The 18,290-nt window shown below is 41.8% G+C and overlaps 1 protein-coding gene across 1 annotated transcript in view; it reads right to left on the reverse strand.

Moving 5' to 3' along the window:
• Window positions 1-18,290, reverse strand: part of LOC138969674 (CD109 antigen-like) — a 106,023-nt gene that overhangs the window by 18,180 nt on the left and 69,553 nt on the right. The window contains exons 27-29 of the mRNA XM_070342533.1: window positions 10,458-10,559; window positions 9,945-10,073; window positions 8,717-8,861 (exon numbers count right to left, since the gene is read on the reverse strand). Coding sequence (XP_070198634.1) covers window positions 8,717-8,861; window positions 9,945-10,073; window positions 10,458-10,559 — 376 coding nt within the window. The remainder of the gene's footprint in view (window positions 1-8,716; window positions 8,862-9,944; window positions 10,074-10,457; window positions 10,560-18,290) is intronic.

Below are 18,290 nucleotides of genomic sequence, written 5' to 3' on the forward strand. Positions count from 1 at the left end.
TATGTCAACTAATGCCTCGATTTAATCCTACAGGGAAGGGGCGTGCAATGCATGAGGACTACAATACCAAGGCCCAAGAGGTGAACGAAAAGCTGGCCGCAGAAGTGAATAACACGGCTGGGTTGTTCTTCTGGACACATGATTTTGTCTTCTTTCCTCAACAGAATGCCCAGAAATATAACATACTGAGGCGCAGCTTCCTAGCTGATGGGGTGCACCTGGCACCGTGCGGGCAGTGCTGTCAAACGTGTTCCAAGTCGGTTTCAGGGGCGGATCAGTTGCTTTGTAAGGGGGGGGGCACTTTGTATCGAAAGTGAATGTGATGGGCGCGAAGCGCCCGAATTTGCTAGGGGGGTCCGGGGGCATGCCCCCCCCGGAAAAAAAAATTTCCCAAAGATGCAAAATGGTGCCATCTGGTGCCATTTGAACTTAGAAATGGTCATAGAATCAGCATAGAAAAATCTTTTTTTTTTTCTTCTTCTTTTTTTTTTTTTCGGGGGGGGGCACGTGCCCCCTGTGCCCCCCCCCCCTCGTCCGCCCCTGGGTTTCATGGCAAAGACTATGTATATTATTAAACAACAAAAGAAAATAAAGAGGTGTCACGGAAAGGGGGAAAGAACCATTTCTTATTCCACAAAATTACTTTTGCAATCCCAACATTCAAAGCATCGAGCTCAGAAATACTACCTTATAAATCTCAGGTGGTCATAATATAATACCAACAAATAAACTGACAAACAAAATGTTGACATTGCATTTATTCCAATCTTGAATATAAATTCAAAACAGTCACTGGCATCCTGAAATCATCTTTCGTCTTCTCAAAGAAAAAAACCCTAACTAAAGTAAGTTGGAATAACAAAAATAATGCATGAGTAAATGCTAGTCACTTTTCGCATTTTCCAAAGACCTGGACAAAAGAAACCAAGAACACCCGTTCTCTACCTCATTATGAAAATAAAAGAAAAACATATTACATTAAAAAGGTAACTTGGAATAACAAAAATAATGCATGAGTAAATGCCAGTCACTTTTCGCATTTTCCAAAGACCTGGACAAAAGAAAACCAAGAACACCTGGGGTGCGTTGCATAGGCAGAGCGCCACAGAACGTTTGCGAACGTTTTCTAGGCAACGCATAGTTTTGTTGTGGCGCTCGCTCACAAAAGGATGCATCATTTTCAAAAAGGATGCATCATTTTCCAAAACTGATGCATCCGATACGAAAATGATGCATCCTTTTTCATTTTGATGCATCACTTTCGGTTTTGTATGCATGCGAAAGATTATTCGTTTCCGGTCTTTCCGTAAGAAATGCCTGAGCACGGAAAAACTTGAAATGACATTTTGACGAATATAAACAGATGCCGTCGGCACCTCCTTCTCCTTCGTTTCTCGCCTCCTGCCGTCTTTGCTCGACTGTTTGAACCACAGCTTCTTCCAAACCGTCAAATACACTTGCCATGATTTCGGAAAAATTCCTGCTGGTGCGTACAAAAGAGGCTTAGAAATAGTTCGTTTCGCTTCGTATTCCGGTTCAAATTTTGCTTTTTGCTCGGCACTTTCCGGGAAAACACGAAAATTCTGATGCATCAAAACGATGCATCAAATTTGGGTTTTGGATGCATCAATTTCCTGCATCAGTTGATACGATCCGCGTTCCGTAAACAACATAACTGTGCACTTGATTTTAGTCCAAAATATAATTGAATGATTTACATGGAACTATACAACCGCGCATTTATTAGTCGCCTGCACAGGTAGACTAATTGAGTGAATAGGATTCGATCAAGTTTTGACAGAAAAACTCCTCTTTTCTCTGATTAACAAAGGAGGAATAAAGAGGTTACACACCTTGTCTCAGTGAATATCAAAAATAATGGTCTCAGTTCGCGGTCATGATAAAGGTCGCTGAAGCTCGCATTTTTCATGATCCGCTAACTTCGACCATTATTTTTAATATTCACAGAGACTCAGCATGTAACCTCTACATAATTCAATTTCAATACCTCAAATAAGCCTGCTTTTTCAGGGTTTTTTTAAAATACCGCAACTACAGTCCAAACAGCATTATTATAATATTATAATATGAGTTAATTAAAAACCCACGATTATGTCAGTCGCTTGCACACAGATCTTTCTACCAGGGCTAGTAGTAGTACAGACAGAAAATGACAACTACATGTAGTTGCGACGAGTTACACAAAAAACAAAAACAAATATATGTATACATGTTTGAAAATCGCTTCCAAGTCACTGAGGCTGAATAGGCAAAAAGTCTGCCATGTGAACAGCCCCAGTGAATCGCCCCAGACTTGCCAGCAACTCGCACCAGACTCCAAAACCTAGTTGAGCAATAACTGCCCGACTCAACCGTGACTCGCGCCAGACTTTTCTTAAATATCGTGCTTACTGCCACTGAGTTATTTATATATGTGTGGGGGGGGGGGGGGGGGTGTACGACAGGTGGAAGGTATCGTTCACTGGACCAACACTATCGTAGACTCAGTATGATTTATAATGTTGGTCCAGTGAGTGATACCTTCTGCCTTTGGTACCTACCCCCCCCCCCCCCCCGCATATTTATATATATATATGTATACATTGAACTGGAACCATGTCCGTAGAACAACCTTAACCTTGTACTAAGTAGTAGAAGTACCTGGTAAAAGAATATAGAGAGCTACTCATGTTTGGCGGACTAGGATCTTGGGAGCTCCGTAAGTTGCGTAACTGACAAGTCGGATCAAAAATCAAATCAATTTAAACACTTCCTTGCAAGCTAAGAATAAAACAGGGCGTTCCAATGTATTTTCAAATTCATTGTAAGCAACTGACCAAGCGAATACTTACAGTAACATGAAATGGTTACTCCACGTTGGACTAAAAATTTCATACGAATATCTTACTCCGAGTACTGACCTTTCGTACGAGAAAAGAACTCCCCAAGGCATGACAAAATTACTCCCTCCACGACATTTTTACTCCCAATTTTATTTACTTCCACTTCCAGTAAAAATTTCGTACCCGAAATTTGAATGTGGGCGAAGGGATAATTAATGCCAAGATGTGATCTCGCGCAAACGAATGTCGCGCTACCCCTCCTCCCAGCCCTTCCACACCAGGACTGACAAGGGACAAGGGAGTAAAAGATTCGTACAACTGGCGTGGGCGGTTAAATTGCTTGATTTAGGGTGGAATCATTTATTCGTTATTTATTGGTAAATTATTCGTTATTTATTCGTCAGAGGAGTAACATTTTTGACCGAAATCTTGACTCGAAACACACCTGTCGTGGGGAGTAATTTTCTCGTGTTATTTGGGAGTAATTTTTTCGTAAAGGGAGTCAAGGTTCGAACGAAATTTTTACTCCGGAATAAAAATCTCGTGGGAATAACTTTCTCGTGTTACACCGGTATCACTATCACAGCAGTTCATGATGAATTTTAATTTTCATTGCGCCAATTTCGTCCAACCACCTCTGTCTGATGTCCCACGTCGAAGTAGAACTGGAACGTTCAGTGAAGAACGTGTTAGTTGGCTTGTCGGTAGACAATCGCCTCACCTTCGTTCTGTTGCCAGTCGAAGACATTTCTGTTAAAATCGTATTTTCTTATTTTTGCCGACGAAGAACCGGAAGTAGATATAATCGCTGAGAAAATGACTTTTTATTCTAAATTATTACAAAAACTAGACTCTAAATTGATTGTACACACCTTTTGCAAAATAAAGACAGATTTAAGAATGACAATAACAGGTGTTTTTTTGGCTAAAATTCTGTATTTTGTATAAATATAGTTGTCATGGTTGACAAGGGAAACTATTCTGTCTGTTATTAACAAGGGAAGCTACTCTTCTAATCTTCGATCAAAAAGAATATAGTGTCATGGCAAAAAGCACAGATTTTCCTTGCAAAATATGTTCTAAGAGGCAGCATTTTCATTTTTCAGAACATTTTGCACTGCAAAAACTTCTCAAATATGTCAATTATGACACATCTCGGCTATCAAAGAACCGAATTGAATGACCTATATACGACGAAGTTTACACAAACTCCACTGCAAGGGCAAATACTCTTGTCTGTCGTTAACAAGGGAAGCTACTCTGCTAATATCGATCAAAAAGAATGGCTTTTTAAAGGAAAAAAGCAAACATTTTCATGGCAGAGTATGCTCTAATTACACATTAACATGCTTCCATTTGAAACCTCGAGGTCTTCATCGGGGATTGACGCCCGACAAAAGCTAATTGAAGCCCGACGGAGCGAAGCGACGGAGGGCTTCAATTAGACTTTGGGAGGGCGTCAATCCACGATGAAGACCGAGAAGTTTCAAATGGAAGCATGTTAATGCTATTGTAATTCAATCTGACGACGATCTCTTTCCTGCTTTCATGCGGTTGTAAACAGACAGAATTGGTTCTGTTCTGTTCACACACTACTTTCAGTCCACCTACCTGCAAGGGTCAAGTCCCAAGAAATATGTCTCTGTATTCCTATCGTATCACTCTGCTCCTGTTTTGTTTTCTTTCACACACATTTTCCCTTCTTTTTTGACGGGTATCTGGACAGCAAACTCCAAAACAAATTCTTTTCATCACAAAAGCGATCTTTGGAATTGACTGACGTAGTCCGGAAGAATTCATGCATCAACTTACGTCACGTATTCGACGTCATCACTTCGCATACCTTATGGTCTCGGTATTTCGTTGGCCTTCATATTTCCTACTTGTAAAATGACCCTCAAAGCTAACCGAGACTAGTTGAGGCTGTATCAATGCGCCTCGCCAGCAGGTTGTTAATGGATTTTTTAGCGAGTGGCTATCGACAATTAGTCACCGGTAATTTTTAATGAGTTGGGGCATTCTGACCAATCACAGGATCTGTTTCATTAAAACGCAAACTTGATTGAATTACAATATGCAGTATTGTCATTCTTCAGAAAGTTCGCACTGCAAATACTTCTTAAATGTTTCAAATTTATACGACATATCTCGGCTATCAAAGTTCCGAACTAAAGTGACCTCATTCGTAGTTTACACACAGGCTGACTGCGCATGCGTGTGTGAGTTCACAGATGCACAATGTGTATTGAAACTGACCGATTTCTGCCAGTGCACTAGCGCATGGAAATCAGGTTTGAAATGTGACCTTTCCTACTGCACTAGCACGTGGACTTTCCCCTACTGAGTTACACACACATCGAAGTATAGCCTGCAGTGTGTGTTTGTGTGTGTGTGTGTGTGTGTGTGTGTGTGTGTGTGTGTGTGTGAGTGTGTGTGCACCCTGACGTGTGTGTGTTTGTGTGTGTGTATAAAGTTGTGCGTGTGTGTGTGTGTATATGCGCGCGCGCGTGTGTGTGTGTGTGTGTGTCTGTGTATGTGTCTGGGTGTATGTAAGTGCATGTTTGTGTGTGTGTGTGTGTGTGTGTGTGTGCGTGTGTGTGTGTGTGTGTGTGTGCGCGTTAGTATGTATGAATGTGTGTTAAGGGTGGTGTGTGTGTGTGTGTATGCGTTTGTGTGTGTGGTTGGGCGTGTGCATGTGTGGTTGTGTGTGTGTGTATGTGTCTGTGTGTGCTTGTGCGTGTTTGTGTGTGTGTGTGTCTGTGTGTGTGCACGTGTGCATATATGCGTGTGCATGCTAATGTGTGTGAGTGAGTGCGCGCGTGTGCATGTGTGTGTATATATGTGTGTGTATGCGTTTCTAAGTGTGTCTGTGTGTATTTGTATGCGCGCGCACACGCGTTTGATTGTGTGAGTATGTATGTGTGTGTGTGCGTGTGTGTAGTGTGTGTGTTCGTGTGCGTGTGTGTTAGCTTGTTTGAGTGCGTGTGTGTGTGTGTGTGTGTGTGTATGTGCGTTAGTGTGTGTGAGTGTGTGTTAAGGGTGGTCAGTGTGTGTGTGAATGTATATGTTCGTGGATGTGTGTGTGGGGGGGGAGGGGGGCTGTGTGAGGTTGTGTGTGTGTGTGTGTGTGTGTGTGTGTGTGTGTTGCTTTTTTCACGAGATCGAACTAATGATAGGAAAGGCTGACGACCACAAACATTCACAGAGAGAAGAATGCGTGCAGAAAGTGTCGAAAGTGACACTTGCGGGTTATTGGGATGAGGCATAAGAGGGAAAGAACTCTGTCTGTCTGTCTGTCTGTCTGTCTGTCTGTCTCTCTGTCTGTCTCTTTCTCTCTCTCTCTCTCTCTCTCTCTCTCTCTCTCTCTCTCTCTCTCTCTCTCTCTCTCTCTCTATCATACACACACATTCTTTATGTTCGTCTGTCTCTCTGTCTCCCCAGGTCTGTTTTATCCTTGATAGTTTTTAAATTGCAGCCTTTAGCATTACGCTCCCCATACTTCAACAAACAAAGGAAAAGAAAACAACCCAAAAACATTGTGCTTCTTGATTTCTAAGCACATCTTGGGCAAATGCATCACATTGCTTATAATCACATTTTATATAATCAGGTACACACATTATAAAAGTATATTAAGAACTAAACTCAACAAGAAAAATGTCAACAAAATCAATGCTTTAACACGTCACTAAAGCGATTCCACCAATAACTGTTTATTACAAAGTACAGTACACTGGAATCATTTTGAAATCAAAAATGTGTCCATTGCAATAAACACTGTCACCACATTTAAAATCGGAAATTTGTCATTACTGGCAACAGACTGGCTTGTTTAAGTACTCGACTGTGCTATTTTATGTATCCCTGATAGCAGATTAAGTTTACAAGGGTTAGTGTTGTGTAGATTTTACACAGTTCTTAAATCAAATCTGAAGTCTGTTTTTTTGCTGCCTGCGCGCCGCGTGCAGACCCGGCTGTAGTACATTCCTGGGGTAGAGGGGGGGGGGGGGGGGGGTGGGTTGTGCTCTGGGGAGTGCACGGTAGGCCCCGTCACATTGGCAACTATTCCGCTTCTTCTTAGGTCGCGCAATAGCGGACCCGCGCAATAGCAGACCCGCGCAATAGCGGACCCACGCAATAGCGGACCCGCGCAATAGCAGACCCGCGCAATAGCGGACCCGCGCAATAGCAGACCCGCGCAATAGCGGCCCAGACGACTGTCGTTGTCTCAAAACTCGCATTCTACCTGCTGTCCAAAAGAAGCTGTGCTGCCTTGAAAAAAAATACCAACAAAGACAAGGAATTAGCTGTTGCAAGGTAAGTTTACCAAACGTTACAGACATTAGCGAATCATGAAAGTGCGTAAACAGCAAACAGTACAATCAAAGAGAAGAGTCTGGAATGAAACGCGATACAGATCTAGGTAGATCTAGCATTCAAAAACTGTCTTTTAAATTTAAGGAAGTTGTTGCAAGGTACCAAATTTTACAGACAGAACCATGACGGAGCATGTTTTGAAACTGAGGCAAAATCGTAATAATTTTGACTTTGAGAACAGATTCATTCCGTTTCCTTATATCTGCATGTTCAAATACATGGTGCAAGTCTTGAAATTCACAAAAACCGAACCAAGAACAAAGACATCCAAACATTACAGGCACTTTAGATCAACTCATTTCACTAGAGGTGACTGCCTAGCACTGTGTTTGATATCCGTGTCTGCTTAAATAAAAAGAAATTAAACAAAACGGATTATCAGTAAGCTTAGGTGACACGTTGTAAGAGTGGGAGACACTTGATCTGTCTGTACTTACCGGGGACACGACTGCCAGATCGACACTGCGCTTTCGACAGCTCTTCCTCGCGCAGACACTGGAAACACGCTGTGCAGATCAAACTGTAGGAAATCTCCTTTGGTATCTACTGTATCTAATTTTCTGGAGCTAAGAAACCGAACAATGTGAAATCGCCTTCCCCGAATCGGCGAATGCAGAGGTGAGAACTGAAAAGTGAATCTATACCACAATCCTTCACGCGACCTGACCTGATCTTGACCCCTGACCTGGTCTACATACCACACACGACACAAACCAGTCACCTGCTTTTACCCCCTCAAAACCCCCCACCACCCGGTTTCTTTGGATACACACTTTAACTACTCACATGCCGACAAAATGTTGATCATTACTTCAATAGTTTGAAGATGGTGCTTGAAAAATAACCAGGTAAAATGAGTAGGCTATTTCGGTGTTTAGTCTAATGTTAAAGTTTCTACCACAGACATAGGCCACATACATACGTGAGACTGTGCCAAAAGGTCAGGTGTCATGTCTACTGTCCCGAATGACACACGATTGCTGACATTTCACCATTGCCAACAGAATAAACAAATAAGAAATAGGTAGAAAATGAATGTGAAAACTGACTTTAATTGTTGATCAGTATTTTCTATACCACTAACAAATAATCTACTTGCACATAGCTGTTTGGCAAATGTATGTTGCATGGGACACACTGACATGAAAGTGGAAGATGTTTTTCCCTCTAGAGAAACTACATATCAAGTTACACTTTTTGTGCTCTTCCATTCCAGTTGGCAATCAATTGTTAACGCATGTTATTAGAAAAAATAGAACGAAAACAGATTAGATAGAATGAAAAATGTACTGGTGATGTCATTTGGGACATACTGACATGAAAACGTCACCTTTTGGCACAGTCTCACATACATACATACGCACAGACAGACAAAAATGACGATCGCATAGGCTACACTTACGTGAGCCAAAAAAACCCACCATTAATCAAAAAACAAAAACACTGTTTCGGGATTTTTTCAGACTGCAACCAAAAGTATTTTAATGTCGGCTTACCGGTGACCTTGACCTGCGTTCTTGTAGATCCATCAATGACGTCATCAGGCATGGAGATGGGAAAGGTCTGCGTGAAGACGTTGCTTCCATTCGACCCGAGGTTGATAAACACAGGTACAGAAAACTCCGTTGGGACGCCTTCAGCCTACCACAGATGAGCGAACTGAGTTGTGTATATGGAACCATCCGTTTTGTACAGCAAACACCCAAGGGCAGCTTTAATCCTGGAATATTTCTTGTCTTCACCAAGCACTGAGTACTTGTAAAGTCTTGCTATTCAAATTTTGTGTCAGACGAAAGAATGACAAGGCCAACGCAGAGAGTTCTTACATTGCCAACTGGATTTGTTTTTAATTTCGCCAAGTATTGTATTGTATTGTATTGTATTGTACTGTATTGTACTGTATTGTATTGTATTGTATTGCACTGCACTGCAATGCATTGTACTGTATTGTAAGAAACATTGAATATAGATAGTATATGGTTCCATTTAGCAATTTCCATTTTCAAGTAAAGATGGTCAAGACTTGTCTCGCAAATACGGTGATTTTGAGTGTGATTAAAAACTGCAGTCATGCTCATTTCTATATCGCGCGTGTGTGTATGTATGTGTGTGTGTGTGTGTGTGTGTGTGTGTGTGTGTGTGTGTGTGTGTGTACCCATTTTTCCACAGGTTTGGTTGCCTAAATCACCATAAGGCAACCATCCACACGTGGATGGCAACCTAAACTCTGGATGGCAACCTAATTGTGTGGATGGTCGCTTCATTTAACACCGTTAAATTGACTTTTTTGACGGAAAGAATGTCATAACAATGTTAAACTCTGGATGGCAACCTAATTGTGTGGATGGTCGCTTCATTTAACACCGTTAAATTGACTTTTTTGACGGAAAGAATGTCATAACAATGTTGAAAATGACATTCTTTCCGTCCTCTATAGGCGACGAAATAGGTCAAATTTTGTGCATTTTTTAGTGCAAAATTCTTCGATGCCGGAGCGAGTACTGCACCCAGTGCTGTTGTAGTGCAAGTGCACTAGAAAGGCACTACACCCAGTGCCGCCTCTTAGGTAACCATCCACACTTTAGGTGTGAGTGTGTGTGTGTGTGTGTGTGTGTGTGTGTGTTTTGTGTGTGTGTGTGTGTGTGAGAGAGAGGTGTTTTATTATTATTTATTATTATTATTACATTTACAGTATGGAATACTAGACGTTGATGGTTAACTAACCTCTACTATTAGTTGTCGTCGAACCGCGTCAGCTGCGAGAGTGGACCGAGCAGAGACCTCAATGTTTACAGCACCGATGGCTAACGGGATGATTGGGAAATACACAGCCGTTTGGCCCTGGGATTTGACCTATAAACAAAAGCAACAACAAACAAAAACAAAACATGAAACACTGAAGAAGACTTTATCAAAATCGACAGGACTGCATCCCATGAACGCACAAAAAACAAAAACAAACAAAAAGATGAAAAAAACCAACCAACCGTAAGAAACACTGAAAAGCAGGAATGCAAACATGGCATCGTTAGCCAGACTTGTTCTCAGACATGAAAAGAAGAAATCAATCATTATGACGCAAGGCAAGTGTCTGGTTGGCACCTAGAAACGAAGTTCCCGTGATTGACAAGGAGCTTCAATGACCAAGGCGCACACGGAACTTGCATGGAACGGAGCTGAATAGCCTTTCAAGGCTAGGTACAGTTTGAAATCTCAAAGGCACTAAAAGCTACTTACAATAACGGCCTTTTCCGCGTCACCGCTGCTCATCGATTCGCTTCCGTCATCGCCAATGACGAGACTGGTGTATTCCTTGGATCCTGGCAAGCTCACCAACACCTTTGGCCACATGTCATATTCATACATGTCAATGAGAAACAAGTCGCGTAAGGCGAAAATACAATATTTAGTCAAGTAGCTGTCGAACTCACAGAATGAAACTGAACGCAATGCCATTTTACTCGTAGCATCGTCAGGCCACCGCTCATGGCAAAGGCAGTGAAATTGACAAGAAGAGCGGGGTAGTAGTTGCGCTAAGAAGGATAGCACGCTTTTCTGTACCTCTCTTTGTTTTAACTTTCTGAGCGTGTTTTTAATCCAAACATATCATATCTATATGTTTTTGGAATCAGGAACCGACAAGGAATAAGATGAAAGTGTTTTTAAATTGATTTGGACAATTTAATTTTGATAATAATTTTTATATATTTAATTTTCAGAGCTTGTTTTTAATCCGAATATAACATATTTATATGTTTTTGGAATCAGCAAATGATGGAGAATAAGATAAACGTAAATTTGGATCGTTTTATAATTTTTTATTTTTTTTTACAATTTTCAGATTTTTAATGACCAAAGTCATTAATTAATTTTTAAGCCACCAAGCTGAAATGCAACACCGAACCCCGGGCTTCGTCGAAGATTACTTGACCAAAATTTGAACCAATTTGGTTGAAAAATGAGGGCGTGACAGTGCCGCCTCAACTTTCACGAAAAGCCGGATATGACGTCATCAAAGACATTTATCAAAAAAATGAAAAAAAATGTTCGGGGATTTCATACCCAGGAACTCTCATGTCAAATTTCATAAAGATCGGTCCAGTAGTTTAGTCTGAATCGCTCTACACACACACACAGACACACACACACACACACACACATACACCACGACCCTCGTCTCGATTCCCCCCTCTACGTTAAAATATTTAGTCAAAACTTGACTAAATATAAAAAAGAGAGAGAGAGAGAGAGAGAGAGAGAGAGAGAGAGAGATAGAGAGAGAGAGAGAGAGAACACATTTTTATTTTACAAGGATAAAGGTGTAAGGCTCATCGCCCATTGCCTTGTCTTGAGAAAGAGAGATATATCGAGAGAGAGGGAGATAGAGTGAGAGAGAGAGAGAGAGAGAGAGAGAGAGAGAGAGAGAGAGAGAGAGAAAGAGAGAGAGAGAAAGAGAGAGAGAGAGAGAACACATTTTTATTTTACAAGGATAAAGGTGTAAGGCTCATCGCCCATTGCCTTGTCTTGAGAAAGAGAGATATATCGAGAGAGAGGGAGATTGAGTGAGAGAGAGAGACAATGACAATGACAATGACAATTCTTTATTTTACGAGGGTAACAGAATAAGCATTGGTATACTTTTTTGCATCTGGCCCTCGCCCTAAAGAGGGACTAAATCTACTATAATAACTACTACTACATACTTACATAATTAGTAAAACAGTATAAGTTTATGTACATAAGTGCATTATATGAAACATTGTAGTTTATAAATGTTCATGACAAGGTGCAAAGTAAAAATTTGCAAGTCAATTAGAGTCAGAATACTATATGCAATAGTACATCAACTCTGTAAGACAATGGATATTATGCAGAACATCATAATTTCGTGAACAAAACAATAAATCAAAAGTGAGTGACTGTGTCCCAAAGGACATAACAATCAAGAATATACTATTTTCATTAAATGGGATATATATTTGTTTTTGAAAGAATCTGTGCTGGTAGCTTCCCGTAAGGCATTCGGAAGAGCGTTCCAGAGACGGCCACCTGAATAAACTAGACTAGACTTAAATAAGTCTATCCTAGGAAGAGGAGTGTTAAATTTCATAAGGTGGTGTGAATTCTTCAAAGAGAACTTTGAACAAATGGTTTGGGGTAGAGTTTCGGATATGATTTTATGCATAAAGATTCCTTTGTTAAAAAGCAGTCTTGACTTTAGAGGTAAGATCCCTAAATGTATGTAGTCTAACTCTGTGAGGGTAGTGTGCTTTAGTAATACTACTTTTAGCGCTCTTTTATGTAATCTGCTGAGTGGTTTTAAGGAATTTTCACTTGCGGAGTCCCATAGAGTGGATGCGTAATCAATAACAGATTGAATATGAGCAATGAAGAATAACTTTCTGGTTTGGCAGTTCAGGAAGTGTTTAATTCTAGATAAGAGATACACTTTCTTAGACACCACTTTACTAAGTTGCTCTATGTGGGTTGACCAAGACAAGTTGTTATCGATATTAACACCCAGCAGTTTGTGATGGTCGACTTTTTCCACTATTTCACCATCTATCATTAAAGCAGGACCAGCTGAACAAATATTCTGGCGTTTTTGTCTTGTTGTTATGACCATATATTTGGTTTTCTTTGGGTTAAGAGACATATGGTTTAGTTCAGTCCACTCTGTCAACTGGTTTAAACTCCTTTGAAGTGATTCTGATAAGCGAGTTACATTTGTGTTGCTGGAGTGAATTGTGGTGTCATCTGCAAAAAGTTCACATACATTTTGAATATGTAGGGGGAGGTCATTAATGTATATAGAGAAGAGGAGGGGTCCTAAAACCGATCCTTGTGGTACACCGTATTTTACTTCTTGCATGCTCGACGCCGAGGCGTTTGTTAGTACAGTCTGTTGTCTGCCGGTGAGAAATGAACTAATAAGTTTGACAGTTTCGATTCCGACGCCATACAATGCAAATTTTCTCAGTAATAACGTGTGATCAATAACGTCAAAGGCTTTAGCAAAATCAACAAAAATGGCACCACAGAATTCATTGTCGTTTATTTTCTCCAGCCATTGATCAACAAGAGAAACTAAGGCAGTATGGCAGGAATGGTTAGCTCTAAAACCCGATTGTTTAGGGTGAAGTAAATTGTTTTGGTTAAGATGCATTAGAATATGTTTGTTAATGTGTTTTTCAAGTGGTTTTGATAAAACAGACAATATTGAAATTGGCCTATAGTTTGATGGGTCTTTTTTATCACCTGATTTAAACAGAGGAATGACTTTAGCCTGTTTCAGGGCGACTGGGAAATAATTTTTGTCTAAACAAAGATTATAAAGGTAAGTGAGTGTTTCAGAAATTACAGGGGCTGACAATTTAAGAATCCTACCATCGAGGCCGTCGATTCCCCGGGAGCCTGTTTGCTTAAGGTGTGTAAGTGCGTAAAATACTTCAGGTACTGTAAGTAGAGGAATATTCGCTTGACTTGAAACTTGTTTCGACTCACAATATTCTTCTAACACTTTCAAATTGTTCAAATTGGATTTGTCATTTGTAATAATTTTTTCAGCTATTTTAGAAAAATGCGTGTTTAAATCATCAGGGGATATGTCCTTAACACAACTTGAATGACTGGCAATCGTTTTATTTGTAAGTTCATTTATTGCTTTCCATATATTCTTTGAATTTTGCTTTGATGACGCTAGGTCATGAAAGTACTTAATTTTTTTTGTTCGTTTAAGTGAGTTTACTTTATTTCTCTGTTCTCTATACTCTGCTTCCTTGCCAACTGATTTTAAGAAATCACGATGGCCAATAGCATCTTGTAATTCAGTATCAAACCATTTAGGTTTTACTATTTGCTTGACTCTCTTAATTCTCCACGGGGCATGTTTATCGTATATTTCTGTAAAGACATTTATCCAGTGTGTTATTGCATCATCAGGATCCGTATAATTATAAACATCAGAGAGAGAAGAATTACTTAAGTCTACAAGAAAAGCGTTCTCGTTAAATTTAGTAAAGGAGCGGTACTTTACTGTCTTGTGACCAACTTTGGGGATTTTTACACCCTTTCTTGACCACGTGAGACAAACAGGAAAATGATCACTACAGCCGCTGGTTGGAACACAAACTTCTGCAACGTTACGGGTGTTAGAAACATAGACATGATCTATCAAAGTGCTTGTAGATGCAGTAACCCTAGTAGGGGTGTTCACGACTTGTTTGAGATCATAAAGGTTGAACATATCTAACCATGGTTTATTTTGTTTTAATAAATCAATGTTAAAATCTCATAAGAGAATGGTTTCTTTTGATTCTAACAAAGCAGCATCTAACATATGTGAACATTTGTCCGTCCAGTTTACACGTTCTGCTGGATTTCTATAGCAGAAACCAATAAGCATTGGAGGTGCCTTTTTTAATTTGACCTCGATCCAGACGGATTCCACAAACTGTTCTAAATGCGTTAAACGTGTGTAGGTCAATGATTCACTTATATACACAAGCAATCCAGTTTCTTTACATTGTTGGGGGTTTCTGCGTACAACACTGTAACCTGGAACACAAACCTCAGAATCCGAAATCGTGTCAGATAGTCTTGATTCTGTAAACCCCATAACATGAAAATGTGTTCCTGAGTTTAAAAGCATGGTGGAAACTTCGTGTAATTTATTAATTGCATGGTTTATATTAAGGTGTCCAATACGAAGACCCTCTTTTGTGGGCCATGAGGTAGAAGAATTACTCATGATAAATCTCAAAACAGTGTTTTCACGTTTTAAGAAGAAAAGAAAAGAAAAAAAAGAATAAAATCAAAATTACTTTAAAACAGCAAAAGTAATCAATAATCGATAAGGAGAAAATATTGAATTATACTATACACAGATACACACAGAGATGCGACCAATGGAGTTTAACACTTGGTGTCAAATTCAAACGAAAGACAAAACAAAGAGAGAAAAAAAGCTACACTACTTTACACAAAGAGAAATAAGTAGACTTAAGAGTAACAAGAATTAACCAGAGCAGATTAACTCAAATTCAACGAGTAAAATGACCCGACAGTGAATAACTGAAACACCAGTAGTCACGTTAATGACACGCGAAGATGAATGACGAGAATGGAGGGCTTTCACACAGTCCCAACTTGATAATAGCGGACACAGTATCAGATCAGAATCATCAGTAACTGATTCAACTCTGAGCGTTTTTTGGCTTCACAAAATGTATCGACACAATCATCAGTTGTAATAGAGTTCTGATTCTCAAGAGTGCAAGGAAAGCTTAATTAAGAATATTCACAGATTCACTTGCATAATTGCCTTTAAGCACACGCTGTAGACCTAAAAGAATAATCAGTCACTGCTAATATACTTTAAAGAATGAATTGTCAGTTTGTGACCAAACTCTCTGTCTTTCAAAACTTCAAGCGTTTCCTCTGCAACAACGTTATTTTGCTCACTTTAAGGCGGTAAGAACACCTTAGTTTTTGTTTCTAATTTATAGTAATACGGCCATTATGTATAATCAAACATATCCACAACACTTGTATTGTTGTTGAATTTAAGTTTGCCTAACACACACACACACACACACACACACACACACACACACACACACACACACACACACACACACACACACACACACACACACACACACACACACACACTTGGTGATATTCTGTCCTTTTAAATGATTATACAAATGTTCCTTCAGTTATGCGGCTGTTACTATGAAAGAGGGGCTGTGTGTATCGCGGGACTGCTGGGTCATAGCAGTACCACGGAGGGAGCACAGGCTGGCCATGGTGGGCGGGGAAGAGTGAAGGGGGCGACCTCTGTTGACCCTGTTGCTGTTCGCCGTGCCATCCGTAGGGGGATGGCAAGGGGGGCTGTGACCTCCGTTGACCCTGATGCTGCTCGCTGTGCCAGCCGTGGTGAGGTGGCAAGGGGGACTGAGACCTCTGTTGACCCAGATGCTGCTCGCTGTGCCAGCCGTAGGGGAATGGCAAGGAGAGCTGAGGCCTCAGTTGACCCTGACGCTGCTCGTAGTGCCAGCGGTAGGGAGGTGGCGAGGGGGATGTGGTCTGACGTCCTGGCCCTTGGATGTGGCGATCGTTGGTGGTGCTGTTGGATCGATTGGGCATTGTTGGAGGTTTTTGCTGTTGAGGGAAGTGGGGGGGGCAAATTCGTTTGCCTCGGCTGTTGCTGAAAGGACAGCCGTTGGTGCTCAGGGGGATAGTCCGACCCCGGCACCAAAGTTGGGGACTCCAGAAGAGTCCTGCGTCGTCCAAGGCTCTGCTGGTCCGGTTGGCGAGGCAGGCAGGCATACTTTATATTGCATGCCAGTCGGCTGGTGCCCTGTTGGCTAGGGTGAAGTGCGTCACGATACAGCGCTTTGCGAGGGGCACCGTTTCCAGTGCAGAATGTGGTTGTGTGGTCCACAAATGTCACACCTTCTCTGTCACACACTCCGGCAAGAGCATGGTTTGAGGTCAGCACCGACTTCTTTACAATGTGTTCTCCTCGGGGAGGGACGATCCCCGAGAAGAGAACACGTGCGTGTGGGAATGTTTTTTTTGTAAGTTTGACGCATCTGGTCCATAGGCTTTCGGTGATCGTGTTCGCCCAGCAGGTATTTACCCCAATGTGGACGATGACAAGTTGTACTTGTTTGCACTGGGGAATGTGACTCATCCAGTGCATAAGGTCATCCACACTGAGGCCAGGCACGCTGAGATTCTCGGTCTGTCTCTCCCGAAACAACAAGTCCGGTCTGACCGGACGGAGGACAGAGTCGCCAAGTAGGACATGCGTTGTGTCAAACGCAACTCTGAACTCCGCCAAGCGTTGTCTGGGGGTCTGGTCCTGGTGAGGCGCTTGCTGTCTGGGGCCAGGATTTGAAGTCTTGGTACGAGTGGCTGAGTCGGCCAGAGATTTCATGTTTTTTGAAGGGCTTTTGGATGAATTTTCAGATGTTTCATGGGATGTTGGTGTTTGTGTAGGTGATGAGGGTGCAGTCACGTCTATAGTAGAATGTTCAGTGTCCATCTCTGTTAAAGCAGCGAACATGTTGGCCAGTTTCACAGGGCTGCTAATATTGTTGGAGGAAACTTTCACGCTGGAAGGAGTGTCTGTTGTAGTGTTATCTTTTGGAGATTCCTTTTCAGGTGCCTGTATGTCTTTGTTTTCCAGCCTCTGAGTTTTGAGAATCTTTTTCAATTCGCCAAGTTCTGATTTTAGACAATGATTTTCTTTCTGGATTTTGCTTATTTGTTTTTGCTGAGCATGTAATGTCTCGTTAAGTTTGTCAAACTTTGTTTGTGTGTGGTGTTTGAGTTCTGTCTTTAATTGTTTCTTTACGTTTTCTATCATTGAAATAAAGTTTGCGTCAGCAGCACATTCACTGTAAACAAGGTGCACGGCGCCAGTGCCCACTTCTGTCTCGTGAGCTTCAATCGTTGCAGGTGTGTGGGGTAGGGGGGAGGAGGACGGAGGAGTAGCGGAACTGTCAATTGGTGTGTCTGTGTCGGCTATCGCTGTAGACGTTTGCTCAGAGCAGTCATGCAGAACGGGAGAGAGGGGCGCGGTCTGCGCTTGTGCCTCAGTCACTGGGGGTGGGCTGGCAGCAGCAGGAGTGAGGGGTGTAGAAGTGAAAAGAGTGGTAGTGGTTTCTTTTCCCATGTCCGCAGTCACTGGTGGCAGTGGGCTGACAGGTGGGAGGGGGGAAGGAGTGGAGAGTAGGTTAGCAGCAGTATCAGCCGTATCAGTTGGTGTTTGTGTAGCTGCCAGCTTGCGAGGGGTGAGGGGGAAGGTACTACCGGCAGCTATCGCTGTAGTAGGCTCAGACTCAGAGCAAGCAGGCAGAGCGGAAGCGAGGGTCAAGGGAGGTAGGGTGGCTGTGTTCAGTGGTGGGGGCTGGGTAGTTGGGGGGAGGGTGGCAGCCAGCGGGAGGAGGGTGTCAGACTGCCTGGAGGGGGAGGGGTCATGGCGAGGAGATGTGTTATCCAAACTGCGTCCCCTGTGGCGAATCGAAGTCCTGGTAAGTCTGCCTCTGGGCTCTGACT

The sequence above is a fragment of the Littorina saxatilis genome, linkage group LG6 (genome assembly GCF_037325665.1).
Source record: "Littorina saxatilis isolate snail1 linkage group LG6, US_GU_Lsax_2.0, whole genome shotgun sequence".
In the NCBI taxonomy this organism is placed as follows: Eukaryota; Metazoa; Mollusca; class Gastropoda; order Littorinimorpha; family Littorinidae; genus Littorina; species Littorina saxatilis.